The following is a 14776-nucleotide window of genomic DNA, read 5'->3' on the forward strand; positions in this document are numbered from 1 at the left end:
AAAAAGCTAAGGTTGACTCGCAGATTTTGGACATGGTTTGGGATGTACCGTGCTATTTACCCTTTAGTATATCCCAAATGCATCACTGTGGTCTCCGTCAACCGTCCATCATCCAAAATTAGTCCAGTCTGATCAAGGGATTATCCCTGGTCTGGTAGTCTGCCATCCGTCAACCAGTGTCGCCAGCAGACAATGAAATAACAAAGACTCAGATGACTGTCTTACGACGAGGATGACGATGACGCATCCTCATTGTTTGGTCGTCCGTTCGTGGACTTCAACCGTTTTCGTTATCCCTAATCTGAGCTTCCGTCTCTGACTCTCTGCGTCGCGGATGATCAAATTCTACAATCTCAACTCCAAGAATGAGATTGATTTCATCCGAGAATGAGATTGATTTCATCGGATTGATCGAGCTAGAAAAGGGTGAATCCGTCGTCGTAGCTGACGTGATGCCCGCGGCGGCAGGGAACGGCGAGCTCGTCGTACTCGGAGCAGCAACTCCACCTCTTCTTCCAGTTGGCCCGCCCCGTGTTCGGCCTCTGCTCCTTGTCGTTCCACTTGTAGACGATCACTCCGCTGCCATCAGTCCACTCGCCGTCGATCCCCTGGTGTGGAGGCGCCATGGCGAAAAGCCCTCTCTCGCCTGCAAAAACCTCGCAAGATTCGATGAAGATCGCCGCATCTCTCGGTGGAGAGCTCGGATCGATCGCCAACTCCGGTACCTGTGATGTGGCCGTGGAAGGAGCACGCCGTGGGAGAGTTTTCCTCCTCGTAGTAGAGAGAATTGCATCTCAGGCAACGCTTCTGAGCTCCTCTCGGAGAAGATGAAGAAGAACAAGAGGATCTGATCTCTCTTCTCCGCCGTGCCCTAGCGGGAGGGAGGGCAATCCACGACGCCACGCTGAAGGAAGCCATGCTTTGTGAATATCTGAAGTTCTTGAGCGTGTCCGCTTTTATAGTCGTGTAGGCTTCAGATAAGGATTTCAATTAGAGAAATGTATGCAATTAAATATATGTGATTAATGATGTTGTGAGTATTCATGGCAGATGGTTTCATTTATGACTACTCTGATGGGATTAATTATATATTAAACCTTCATTCAAAAAATAAAATTTGAATGAACTGTATTAAAGAACTGTAGTAACTGACATGTAAAATAAACAAGAAAATGTCTTGCCAGTGGGAATTAAAGTATCTTAGTGGAAGATATGAAGATAAACGGATGTGAATTTAGGGAAGAACCAGAGTAAGAGCACAATATTAAAAAATATCCATCATGCATCAAATAGAAAGGGATCAAGAGAAAAAGACAAAACAAGAGAAAGATGTAAGTATCAAAAGAAATAAAGATAGAGAGAGCACATGAGAGGGATAGAGAGATAGATAAAATCAAAAGAAGCTAAGGGATAATAGAACCTGAAAGTGGGAGAGACATATAGATCTGGAGAGAAAAGGAGACCAGAAACCGTATACACCAGGAATTGAAGAGAAAGAAATAGATCGCACGGGAGAAAAGGGGCGAAAACAGTATACACCAGGAATTGAAATTGAGCCTAATTGATCAAATTTTGGTCAAATTATTTGATTGACCGAATCCAATTTGATTAGATGCGATTGAATTACTCCAACAATCCCCCAGTGCAATTGACATTGATCCTTGATATTTTCAAACAGATTCTAACAAATTGAACATGTTGAACTGAGAGTGAAACTTAAAGAGAGACAAATAGAGAGAGAGAGAGTAGACCAGGTTTGACCTGATGTGATTTGAACAGTTTGGCATGAAACAAATTGGGGCAGGTTTTTAAATTCTACCTATCGGGCCATATTGTGTCTGAATTGAATTTGAACGAGATAAACCAATGGTTGGTCTTGTCTGAATTGAGTACTGGCCCCTAATGATTGAGGAATGTCTTTGCCTGACTAAATGCTTGACATGAACGAACATTAATGTTCGAACAATCAGACCAGATTCCAAAGTGAGAGAATTTGAAGAGGGGAGGATGGATAGAGAGATTGAGAGCAACAGAGGATGAGTGAGAATCATCACGAGATTGGAAGGGATAGGAATATTTGGAGAGAGATAAGGTAAGGGACCAACGGTGCGGCGACTGCGCAGGAACTTGGGTTGCCTACAAGCACGCTCTCTGACAGCATTGTGAATGGCGACAAGGCGCCAATTAGGCGCACTCTTGGAGGCATCCCACACAAACATGGTGTCTTGCTACTAGTTCACAATAGAGACACGTTACACACGCTCTTGGTGATAGTGGTGGTCAACATTGTAGTACATGTACTGCAGGAATGTGCATGTGCCTAGTTCATATCAGTAACAACAGGCACACCATGCCTGATGGTGGACATGTGCGTGGGCTACATACGCAAGCACACAACGTCTGAGTGATGATGCCCATCCACATTGGCAACAAATTACCCAATAGATGCTGGTATTTTCACAAAGCATCGGCATATGGGGGTAGGGAGACCTCAGGCTCGGTATGAAAACTAGGGATCGCCGGTCCCAATACAGACACTGGATTACGGTATCGGGACGGATGCTATACTGGATACTGGAAATCAAATTTTTGGTAGTCATTTTTTCCGATATCTGGATATCGAATAACAATATCAGATATCGGTTACTACAATATCGATATCCAATATTGCTATCTGTCTCGATGTCGTCATCCGCCTTCGTGTGTTGGGGAGGATGACGATATCGGATATTGGAGTTGGATATCAAATTTTGATATCCAATATAGAAGGGTTGTTAAAAATATAATTTAATCATCGTAATCGTTATCGTGCAATGGTTTGGAGAGGAATTAAGTGGGCCAGCGGGTAAGCAGAGAGCTTTTCAAGTTATGAAGTAGCTCGTTTCGCATATACAACCCAATATTTTTGTTTTCTTCCATATGGGATAATGAAGAAAACAAAAGGTTTAATCTGTATATATTAAACGAGCTAAGATACATATAAAAAACACATGGCATAATTAACATAAACCACCAAAAATGATGTTCAATACTTATTTTTTATGTCGAAATTGGTTATCGATATTCGAATACCAATTTTGATATCCAAATATCAAAATCCGATATTCGGTATCCGATATAATCTTGTCTTTACCCATTTGATATCCGTCTCCGATATCCGTTTTCACCTATCAGATGGATATCGTCTGATATCTGATATCCGATAGCAGACACCGCCGTTTTTTTTAGATATTGGATATCGAATGTCTGATACCAGATATCAGACGTACAGACCCTAATGACAACCTCCAGATGTTGCGCATCAGGCATAATATCCGGAGGAGGTATTGGAGTGCATCATTTCCCGAAGACCTACATGCACACAGTTAAGGAAGAACACGGTCCGATCTAGGTTGGTTTTACTGAAACCTAAACCTAGACCTGAAGTTTGGTTTGGTCTCGGTCTCGGTCTGGTGAGGTCTCAGCCGGTATTTTTGACTAGTCAATGTGAAAATCAATGTCAAGTTGTCTTGTTCTATTCAATGCATCTAAATAAACCCCATCTGAATGTCACCATGGGTGCCGAAGTGGTGTTTGATAATGAGAGAGTGAGAGAGGGAGAGAGAAAGAGTGACAATACTATAATTAGAGGGTGAAAGTATGTGTAGAGAGAGGGAGCGAGTAGGGAAGTAAAAAGGGGAAAGAATGAGATGGAGGGTGAGAGGCAGATAACGAGAGAGTGAGAGAGCGAAAGAGGGAGAGAATAACAGTGAGAAACAGAGATAGTGGGAGAAAGAGATAGGGAGAATGAAAAAGACTGAGATAGAGCAAGATGGAGAGAATATGAGAGGGGCAGAATGAGAGGGTGATACTAAGAGATAGAGTGTGAGGGGGAGAGAGTGTGTGCAAGGGAGAGATTGAGAGTTGGAGAGAGTGCAAAAGGAAAGGAGTACGAGAGGGAGAGAGTGAGAGTGAGACATGGTGGAAATATATGTGGCCGGCAAACTAATCACACATTCCACATCTCGTTCCATGTTCATTAATAGAACATATTCACTATAGTGCACGTGTGATGCTTAAAAGGAAGTCCACGAATACATGATCGGACTTAGTGAATTATGATGAGATCGTAATACGGAGATCACTAGTATTTCAGCATGTGTTCTAAACATTCCTATTCGAAGGATACACAAGAAGGACATCAAAGTATCTAGATAGAATAACACTATCAAGCCTCACTCATACGATGAGTATGGCCGGTCCTGTAACCATTATTGTGGAGACACTAAGGATAGATAGTGGGTGCTCTTTAGTGGAGAGAGTTCATTGAATTGATCTGTATAAATTCCTGAATATATTATACCAAACTGTCAATCAGGTTGAGTCACGTCACGATTGTGTAAGTGGTCCTTAGACGTGAGACACCAAAGACGTGTTGTGGATGGACGATTGTGCTTTGATTATGGTGAATAAGTCTCTAATCATGCGATTCTAAATGGTCTTAGTTCTGGTGCATCAAAAAGTTCACGAAGACGATTGAGTGGTCAAGATGGGATCGTTCACCCTCGATATAAGAGATAAAAGCTCAAGGAAGATGATGCAATTAAGTCCTTGGCCAAGGAAGTGAAATATTATAAAAGAGTTCTCTGATGATTTCTGAATGCATCCGTACTAACTCAGATGACCGATTAGGGTTTGATAGTTGACCATATCCTAAGTCGTCAAAAGAGTATCAAGTGGATGAGGGACTATACATACATGGTAATTGATGACAAACAGTTTTTATGAGTGAGTCGATGCACACTCCTTTGTATCTTCTAGAACACGAGGTGTAGCTTGGCACCCCATGTGTTGGAGACTCGACCTATCGATTGAGTTAAATCGATCTGACATTAATATAATCTATATGATGATATAATTAATTAATTTATAAGGCCAATAAAGATTTTTGGGCCGATGGATTCATTAACTAGACTTATACATGGGCCTAGAGGGTCACAAGCTAATGGTCTTTTGGATGTCAAAAGATATACTTAAGTTTTGGGTGTTTCTATAAAAAAAATACCCACTTATTATAAATAGGGGAAGGCCATGAACGAAATTCACCCAGGTCATAATTTTTTAGGGGCCTTTTCCTTCTTCGCCCTTCTACCCACAACTCCTCTCCACTCCCGATGCGACGAAACGACAACAATGCACAAAGAACGGGACTTGTCAATGAGAAGGAGGAGATTCGACGTGCCGAGGATTGCGTAAATATGTCTAGAGGCTGCACACTTTAGCAGCTTGACTCGTCTTACTCCGGGATCCAAAGAATCACAGATGCAATATGTGCAAAGGTACTTCGTTTCATGGTTTTATCAATGCCATACGATTTTTCTTAAGTCTTCCGTTGCGGATCGTTTCCATTTCTTCATCCAGATCTAGGCCTCTAAAACCAACAAGACATAGTGAGGGAGAGAGGGAGAGGGTGAGAAAGGGACAGAGAGAGAGGAAGGGGAGAGGGAGAGAGTGAGACATAGCGAGGGAGAGAGTGAGAAAAAGAGAGATACAGAGAGGGAAGGGAGAGTGAGAGACTGAGAGAGGGAGAGGGAGCATGCGACAGGAACAAGTTTGAGAGGGAGAGGGAGCAAGGTAGAGGGAGAGAGGAAGAGAGTGAGAATGGGAGAGAGAGGGAGAGAGTGAGAATGGGAGAGAGAGAAGGAGGCGATGCTAGAGGGAGAGATTGAGTGAGAGAGAGAGAATGAGAGAGGGAGAATGGGATAGAGTGAGAAAAGGAGAGAGGAAGAGTGGGAGAGTGGGAGAGTGGAAGAGAGAGAATTAAGAGGGGGGAGAGAGAGAGAGGATGGGAAAGAGGGAGAGACTGGGGGGGGGGGAAGAGAGGGAGTCTGTGAGAGAGGGTGAGAATGAGAGTGAGAAAACCAGAGGGAGAGACGAGAGTGAGGACAAGAGGGAGAAAGGAACTACCCATGGGCTTCAAAGATCACAATCTTCCAGATCATGTTTGTCGCCTTCGCAAATCTATCTATGGTTTAAAACAGTCACCTGAGAACGTGATAACTGCATGTATATTTTCATAGATTTTAGATATTTTTGGTATTATTAATTTATAAATTATCATGTTATCACTCTAATTAACTAAATATTTATGCACCAGCTATAAATTCTAATTTTTGCACATTGCGGTTATTTTTTACTAAACTCCTTGACTTCTTTGAAGTCAAGCAATTGTAGTACTGATGAGTATTATGTAGTTTCACATGTACAGAAATTTAAAGGAATGAGAAGATGGTAACTCTTAAAGAGTTGGATAATTTATGTGAACTTAGTGATTTTACAAAGAGGCTTGAAAGGATCAAGTGGAGTTGTTGACCTTCAAAAGAGAAATTTGAGGAATATGGGCCACTACCTGACCTGTCCATTGGGCTCTCAAAAGCCTTATAAAGAAAGAAGCTAAAGATTACAAGGGGAAGCTCCCAACCAATGGAGAAAAAGAGGCAAAATGACAAGAAAGATAATAGAAAAAGCCCAAACGTGTATTTTTAATAATTCTCCCAATGTTTAAATAGAATTTTTCTCCCTCATTTCCTCTCATTCTGGATGTGCTCTAGCAAGCAGCTGGCCAGCAGGACAAGACATTTTTCAGAATCCAGGTTGTTCAACCTGCTTAATGTAAGTTTATTGAAGTTTTCTCTTAATTTCATCTCTTGTTTGCATTGAAAAAAACCTGATCCTAGCAAAATATAAGGATAAGCACTTGAGAGGAAGCATTGAGGGCTCAGTAAGCTTGCATTGAGGCTTTAGGATATTAGATTTCTACTTTCTCCTTCATTTCCCATCCATTTACTCTTAAAATCCATCCTTTTCCCACTCTAAACACTTATTTTCTCTACTTTCTCTCTCTAGAATAGGTTTTCTCTCTCAATAAACCTTTATCTATATCCCTAGTACCTCCCCTAAAAATTTCATAAAAAAATATTCTTCACTTGCACTTTCAAATTCTATCTCAAACTCCTTCTACACTCTCTCTTCATTTTCTCTCTCTATTTCCTCATTTTGGCCCTTTCTCTCTCTAGAATTAGTTATTTATCTCTCTAGACCTTCATCAATATCCATAGTTCATCCCCTAAATTTTTCATAAAAAAACCTTCATTTAACCTTCAAATTCCCTCTCAAACTCTCTCTACACTATCTCATCATTTTCTCTCTCTATCTCTTTATTTTCTCTCTCTATCCTCTCATTTCGACATTTTCTCTCTCTAAACACTTTTATTTCTCCCTCTAAAATATCTCCTTATCTCTTTCCAGACACTCAGGCATTCCCCACTTTGAATCCCAAAATAAGTTGCATTTAAATATCGCTTTTTATCATCTCAAAAATCAAATTTCCCTCTTCTAGCAGCCGTCGTGCGCTGCTGTGCGGTGCTTGTGCGGCAGGGACAGCTCTCTGCCCACCGGTCTGTGCGGGGGCAGCGCACACGACCACAGGGCACAGGGTAGCCCTGTGCAGGACTTAGCCGAATCAGTCAAGTCCTGACCATTGGTTGAAGCCCAATTGGCTTTAAGCCCATTTGGCTAAGTCCCCACTTAGCCAAACTGGGCGAAGCCTTAGTGGGCTGACTCACTAAGGCCAGCCCAATGGGGGGGGGGGGATCGACCCCTTAATTTCTGCCTCTCTAGGGATCGACCCCTTAATTTCGCTATATTGATTATAGAGTATTTAAGTGGAAAATTTTCATAAATGTTGTTGGCTAAGTCTGAATCAAAACAACGACATAAAAACTTAAATTTGGACTTATCATCACCACGGGCTTGGTTCACCAAGCTGACTCAATTCCTTAATACATTGATTTTATAGGATCTAAGACTGATATATCATTGTTCTTCAAAATATCCCAAACTAAACCCATTTTTATTTTAATCTATGTCAATGATATACTTAACATATCTCCTTCTTCGTCCATAATTAGCGACTTAGTTCAACAATTACAAAAATAATTTTGCGATAAAAAATCTAGGACCAGATAACTACTTTTTAGGCATTGAATTATTCCAACATAGTGAAGGTTATCTTCTGTCATAGTCTAAATATCTCTCTCGAATTATTCACAATACAAACATGGAAAATTGCAAACCATCTTCTACTCCATATAGTTTTTCCAAGTCTTCTTATCAAACTGACCTCTTTTCTGATCCCACTCTATACAGTAAAATTGTTGGATCTCTTCAATGCCTTACATTAACTAGACATGGCATTTCGTTTGCTGTGAATAAAGTGTGCCAGAAAATGCACATCCCCACAATTAATGATTGGAAAATTTTAAAACATCTTATTCGATATCTGAAAGGAACAATTTTACATGGTCTTTTTATTCATAACAAGTCAACATTTTCCATCAGTGTATTTAGTGATGCATATTGGGCAGACGACCAAGATACAGAAGATCTACAAGAGGCTTCATGGTCTTTCTTGGCAGTAATCTAATCTCTTGGAGCTCCAAAAAGCAGCCAACTATAGCCCATTGCAGTACCAAAGCTTAGTACAAGGCATTAGCAAACGCAGCTACTGAAGTCCTATGGATTCAATCTCCTCCAACTTTGTGGTGTGATAACATTAGAGCTACCTACCTGCTGCAAACCCAGTATTTTATGCACGGACGAAGCACATTGAGATAGACTTCCATTTTGTCTGTGAACAGGTCGCAGCCAAATTGCTCTCCATTCGGTTTGTCAACAATGAAGGGCAACTAGCTGATATTCTCACTAAAGCCCTCCTACCAACCAGATTCAACTTCCTACAAAGCAAACTTAACATCTCCTCCTCGTCGTTGCGCTTAAGGGGGGGTGTTGAGGAGTCAACAAACTCCTCTAATGAGTCAGCCAACTCGCCACGTTGACGGCCTCGTCAACAGCCAAATCGATAGGGACTTAACAAGATTAGCTAGTAGGAATTCAACACGTACCCCTGTACACTTTATGAGATTTAGCGGTCAGGATTAAATATAAGTTCAAATATAGACAGGATAAAAGATAGATGGCTAGGATTAAATCGTAGATAGGAAACACATCAACGGTCTGGATTCAAATAAACATGTTCATTTTAACTAGTTATAACAGACATGATTAAAATGCAGAACTAATGGCTAGGATTGTTGCACATATATCCGTTATAACCATTATAATGTCTATGGTTGAAAATGGTAAGTTTATATAATTATATTACTATATGATGCTATAAATTACCAACCAATGTCAACAATAATGCTTGAGGAAATACAAGGATTCTCTTATCACAACCTTAGTGTCTCTTCTCTTACTTCTTCTTCTCCGTCTCTTCTGTCTCCTTCTTCATCCTCATCCCTCTCCAAGAATTCTTATAGAAAGAGGAGCGGAAGAGGGTGAGAGAGAGGGAAAGAGGAAGAGGGGAAGAGGGGAAGAGAGGGAGAGAGAGAGAGAGAAAGAGGGAGAGCGAACAAGACAGATAGGGAAAGAGGAAGAGCGGGAGAGAGAACTACCAAGGGAGAGAGAGGGAGATATAATGAGAGGAAGAGATGAAGAAGAGAGATAATCTAGCACTTGGTTATTACATCAGTTTAGACATGTGATAGATCTGGCCAGAGATTTGATCTGAACTGCCAGATCATGGCCCCCACTGATAAGATCACAAAGAAGTACGGAGCACGACTACGAAGAAGTACCAGCAGAACCATATTATGGGTAGAGCTGTTGGACGAAAACGGATGACGTTTTTTAATAGAGGGATGGGACTGAACGGACTTCCGTTCCATTATCCGTCCAGGGAATTTTGTTTCGTCCATTTCATCATCTGTCAAGGTTTCGTTATCGAGAGGACGAGGGAGTAATCGAGATCGAGAGAGAGAGGGCGAGGAAGTGATCGATTGAGAGAGAGGGAGAAGGAGAGGGAGCGATCCAGAGAAAAAGAAAGAGAGAGAGGAAGAGGGAGCGATCGAGAGAGAAAGAGAGGGAGAAAGAGATGGAACCATCGAGAGAGAGAGAGGAAGGAGTGATCGAGGGAGAGGGAGAAGGAGTGAGCGATTGAGAGAGAGCGGGAGAGGGAGAGAGAGTGATCATGAGAAGGAGAGAGGAGAGGGAGCCATAGAGAGAGAGGGATAGGAATCAACTGAGAGATAAATATTTCCGTCCACTGAAAGTCATCCGTCAGTTCTGTCATCCGTTTGTCATTTTCGTCATCCATCATCCGTCACGGATGACGGATGACTGAAAGCTCTCCGTTCAGTCATCCGTCCACCGCACGGACGACGGATGACGTTTTGAACGGACGGATGACGAAACATCATCCGTCCTACAGCTCTAATTATGGGAGGTAACGAATTAGAGAAAGTAATTAAAATAGGAAAGATCGGGCCAGGAGTCCCATCCAAATCTCAACCGAATGTCGGGGATGCGGTCACCTTCTTTACCGTTACCGCTTACTCTCACCTCCACTTGTCCGCGAGGCTATTTAAGTTGTTATCTTAGTTGAGATTCCCGCCTACTTGCTCTTCGCCATGGATTCCCAGATTCTCGTCGCGCTCGGTCTCTCCCTCGTTGGCGGTTTGAGCACTTCCCTCGGTGAGCTAATTTCTAATCGGTGCCAAAGTTCAATATCACCTGATTTCAAATTAGACTGATACTCTGTTCCTTAATCCGTTCTTAGGATAATTAGTTTAGCAAAGGCTTTAATTGTGATTAACTTCTGGCCTCGCCTCCCAGAAGAGAGATTTCAACTCGATTTTGATCTAGGGAGTCTGCCTGGTTTTTTCTCTACGACGGTTCTACTTGTTGCTGAAATCCTTGAATCCGCGTTCTACCTCGGGCGGTGTTGCTCTCATACGTTTTTGCTCGATCGCGGTCCTCTTTAAAAGATTTACCTGTTATCCGAGGAATCCATGAATTTGGGTTAGCAAAGATTTTATCCGAGCGTGTCCGATATAGAATGTTGCCCTTTATTATGCCAAATTTCCTTGGCTGAGATCGCGCAACATTCCGGACGGTTTTGCTTGATAGTGCATAACTTTCCGTCTTCCTCGCATAGAGAGGCCAGACGTATCGTCGATCACCAATTCACAAGAACTATAACCGAAAAAGCAGCGTAGTTGTACAATTGGAGGCTGTATATTTGAGAAAATTCTGCACCTTTTTTCCTAGAAATAATCACAATGTTACTTTTTCTGAGTCCATTGAGACTTTGAAGAAGTCAGGTAATCTACTAGCTCTTGATTTTTCTAAATTGTAGGTTCCCTCAGAAATCTCGTATGGAGTAAACAATCTGAACTGAACATAACCTGGATACTTCTTTCGTAGGTGCACTTTTCGTTGTGATAAATCAAGCTCCGAACCTGAAGGCATTAGGCCTCTTACAGGTTTAGTTCCTTCCTAAAGATTTTTTTCTCCAAAATTATTCTATATAATATTGTAATCACTTGTTTCAGGGTTTTGCTTCTGGTCTGATGCTGAGTATTTCGTTTTTTGACTTGGCTCACAATGCCATTAATTCTCTCGGCTTCTTAAAAGGCAACCTTTGGGTGAGCAACATTCTTTAGTTTTTTCTTCAAAGATAAATATTGGGTTAGATCAGAATGCCAAAGTTCGGCATGCTAGACGATGGGATTGGAGAATATTGTGTCTTAGGTGTAAACTGATTGAGCGGAAAAAAATTTGATTCTTATGAAAACTATGTTTCAAAGATAAATCAGTATAACCATATCCAAGTCAAATTTATCTTAAGGGCCAGCCAAGTCAGGGGGGCATAATCTATGGGAACAACGGATAAAGGAAGTAGAACACGATTTAAGATGGGGTTGGATATTTGGAGAAGTTAGATTGTTCTGGAGAGGTACACCTGCTGTGAGCACAAGATCAAGGACCAAACGATGGATGGCTGTTATAGAATTGGAATCGTTCCAATGTTCCTCTCTTTCTCCCCTCTTTTCAAGACACTCTTCTGGTGGGGTCTTAATGAAATACATTACTGTTTAAAAATTGTCTACGTTTTCAATTTTGGGGTACAAAAATATCGTTTGAAAAACTTTGGCTTGATGTTAAATATTGTTTAAATATCTTAAACTTTTTGTCTATCTGTTATGGTGTAAGATGGAACTTGACAAACACGATTGAAACACAAGAATCTTCATACAATCGTCCAGAGAATAGATGCAGAAAAAAAAACGGGATGAGATCCAATCTGGATCTCCCTCCTGGCGGTTTGGAATTTACCTTTTAACTATTCCAGCTTCCCGTCCTGCGAATGGGACATTTGAAGACAGAAAAAGACCAGCATAACTGTCTTCCTCCATCTCAGTGTTATTTATAGCTGGACTCTTCTTTAAATGGCATGTGCCATTCCTTTTCCCGCCCTTCAGAACCTTCTCCTAATGTACGTCTTTGCTGAAATACTAATCAAAATGAAATGGGGAGGATCACTGATTTTGGGTGGTCTCTCCTATCTTTCTTAAAAAAATCATAAAGCGAAATTCCTCTGGATGCTGTTAATATGTTTGGTAGAGCTAAAACCAGCGCTTCTGTGATGAGGGTGTTTTATCTGTGAAATCAGTCTGGTTATGATGACAGTATCTTGTATTTGGGCCATTGGTATTCTATCTTTGTGGTTTATTTGGTTTATTTCTATCCCTTGCACTGAAAATTCCTCGGTTAATTTCCATTTTTCTTCTCGTAGTTTTTTGCTGGAGTCCTCTTTTTTGCGTTCATTGTGAATTTTATTCCAGAGCCTACTCTTCTTTCAAACAATCATGTAAGCACAAAAAAGGTTAGTAGCCACCTACATGTGTTTCATTAGCTTGTTGATTGAATTTCCACCATGCTTAAATGTTTTTTTATGAGGTTGTAATTTATGATAGCAGAAAGATGATGATGGATCAGATAAGGATGTAATGAAAAAACATCGGCGTCAAGTTCTTTTCAGCGGAATTATTACAGCAATAGGTACGCCTTGTCTTTTTTCTCTTCTGTAGGCATCTGTATCCATGCCTAAGAAGTCATTCAAATCGATTTATTTCTTTTGGCTTCCTCAAAATGTTAAGATATAACACTCTGTCTTCTGAAACATAAGATTTATAAATATTATACATCAGAAATATGTTAACACCATTAGAGTTATAATGACTGCCGGTAAACCAATAATCACAGCGCAGTAAGCTCTGGCCCACACTATATGGTTGCTTCTTGTAATGGTAATGTCAAACTGTGTTTTTCCCTTTTAAAACTTATGCAAATGACCTGCACGATCTTCTTGCTTGATCATACCACGATCTGGAAAAGGGAATCTTCCGGCACACCAAGTCAAGAAATCTGGTCCACTAATGGATCAGGAGGAGAAGAAGGATTGAGTCAGAAATCGGGAGACAAAGAGAAAGGGGACAAAAAGGGGCACCAAATTTTCTGATATGAAGTGTGTCCTCCTGAGCTCAGGCAATTCTTTATGAGGCAAATGGGTAGTATCCTGACTTAAACCCAGGTCAAACACAGGGTTGATCATCCAAGAAATGGTTCCAGGGAAATAACTAATCCATTCTTATTCGAGGGGCACCTTATCAGCGCCTTGTTTTGTTAAGCTCAGACTCAAGGAATAATCTTGTGTTGTGGTAGGATCCTTGATAGGATCCTCAACCTATCTAGGGGGTAGTTTCCTCATGTTAGCCCACAAGGGCCTTTCAGTCGTTTGGCTATTTGATACAATTCCCGGATCTAGGTCCATATCGAAAGGAGAGTAGAGGGAGAGGCAAGGTAGAAGTTCCAGGGGTTGAGAGGCGAAACGGGAATGATCTGAGGAAGGGCCGAACGGATGGGGCAGGGATCGACCGGGGATGAGCCGGCTGAAGATGCGGTGAGGAACAGATGATCACGAGGGACAGGGATCGTAGAGGGAGAGAGGGAGGAGACCTGGACGTGGAGAGGGGAGACAATAGATCTACTTCATTCTTCTTGGCTGCCCTCCTAAAGAATGGGCATCCCTATTTAAAGGAAATACGCAATAGCCAAATGACAAAAATGCCGTCGTGGGCGAACATGATGAAACTAACCCCTAGATAGGTTGAGGATCCTATCAAGGATCCTATTATATTGACTGCCCACTACATAACTTCAGCTACTGATTTCCTAATATTGTGTTTTCCTTGGGTGAACCTCATATCAAAGAAGAGCATTAAGTATTTAAGTAATCTGTAGTTGTTCGCTCGAGTGTCAATGCAGAATCTTGAATTATGGGTCATCTCTGATGTCAAGTCAGTTGGGTTCTGATGCAGTCCTGCTCAGTCCAGATCGTAATTGGGTTGCTTTAACTCAATTGTTCGAAATGAAATGATAATTCACGTCTTCCACCAAATGTTCACTGAGGATCAGTGAGGGAGAGAGGTTCCCGAGAAGGAAGGGAAGAACGGGAGTGGGGGGAAGAGGCCGAGCAGAGGGCTAGGGATCGGCCGGGGATGAGCCGCCTGAAGATGCGGTGTGAGGTAAAGGCGATCACAAGGACGAGGATCAAGGAGGGAAGACAGAGCTAGGACATAATAAGAGAGGAGGACCCCAGTAGCCAAATATGATAACTTCTGTTGAAGATACGAGCTAAAAGATGCGGGCATATCGGGTTTATTCTCCAAGCTTATCGGGCCCTACTAGACTCCCTATCGGGCTCTATCGGGCCCACTATCGCCAGCTAACGGCTAGTCAAACTAGCCGTTAACTAGCCATTAGGAAATAGCCGTTAGACAGCTCTTTATGAACTCCAAACAGTGTACATTGTAATGTTTTTTTTTGAGTGAAA

At 41.6% G+C, this 14776-nt stretch overlaps 2 protein-coding genes across 4 annotated transcripts in view; one reads left to right on the forward strand and one right to left on the reverse strand.

Moving 5' to 3' along the window:
- Positions 1–343: 343 nt before the first annotated feature.
- LOC144713247 (uncharacterized) lies at positions 344–952 on the reverse strand. The gene is made up of 2 exons (XM_078587778.1): positions 726–952; positions 344–646 (listed from the first exon to the last, which is right to left on the reverse strand). The coding sequence occupies exons 1-2, from the start codon at positions 916–918 to the stop codon at positions 417–419; spliced, it is 423 nt and encodes a 140-aa protein (XP_078443904.1). The 5' UTR covers positions 919–952; the 3' UTR covers positions 344–416.
- A 9502-nt stretch (positions 953–10454) lies between these two features.
- LOC144712824 (ZIP metal ion transporter family) overlaps positions 10455–14776 on the forward strand; it is a 52353-nt gene continuing 48031 nt past the window's right edge. Inside the window, exons 1-5 of one of the 3 annotated variants that reach the window (XM_078587157.1) lie at positions 10455–10572; positions 11305–11363; positions 11433–11525; positions 12677–12766; positions 12858–12942. In XM_078587157.1, coding sequence (XP_078443283.1) covers positions 10509–10572; positions 11305–11363; positions 11433–11525; positions 12677–12766; positions 12858–12942 — 391 coding nt within the window. In that variant the 5' untranslated portion in view covers positions 10455–10508. Of the gene's footprint in view, positions 10573–11304; positions 11364–11432; positions 11526–12676; positions 12767–12857; positions 12943–14776 lie in introns of those variants that run through there. The other 2 variants (XM_078587158.1, XM_078587156.1) reach the window with 2 other exon arrangements.

The sequence above is a fragment of the Wolffia australiana genome, chromosome 15 (assembly GCF_029677425.1).
Source record: "Wolffia australiana isolate 7733 chromosome 15, ASM2967742v1".
Lineage (NCBI taxonomy): Eukaryota > Viridiplantae > Streptophyta > Magnoliopsida > Alismatales > Araceae > Wolffia > Wolffia australiana.

Excerpts from the sequence above, each read along its gene's own strand:
- LOC144713247 (XM_078587778.1), bottom strand. The coding sequence starts at position 918 with ATGGCTTCCTTCAGCGTGGCGTCGTGGATTGCCCTCCCTCCCGCTAGG. Across the intron at positions 647-725 it reads CTTCCACGGCCACATCACAG|GCGAGAGAGGGCTTTTCGCC; the intron begins GTACCGGAGTTG and ends AGGTTTTTGCAG.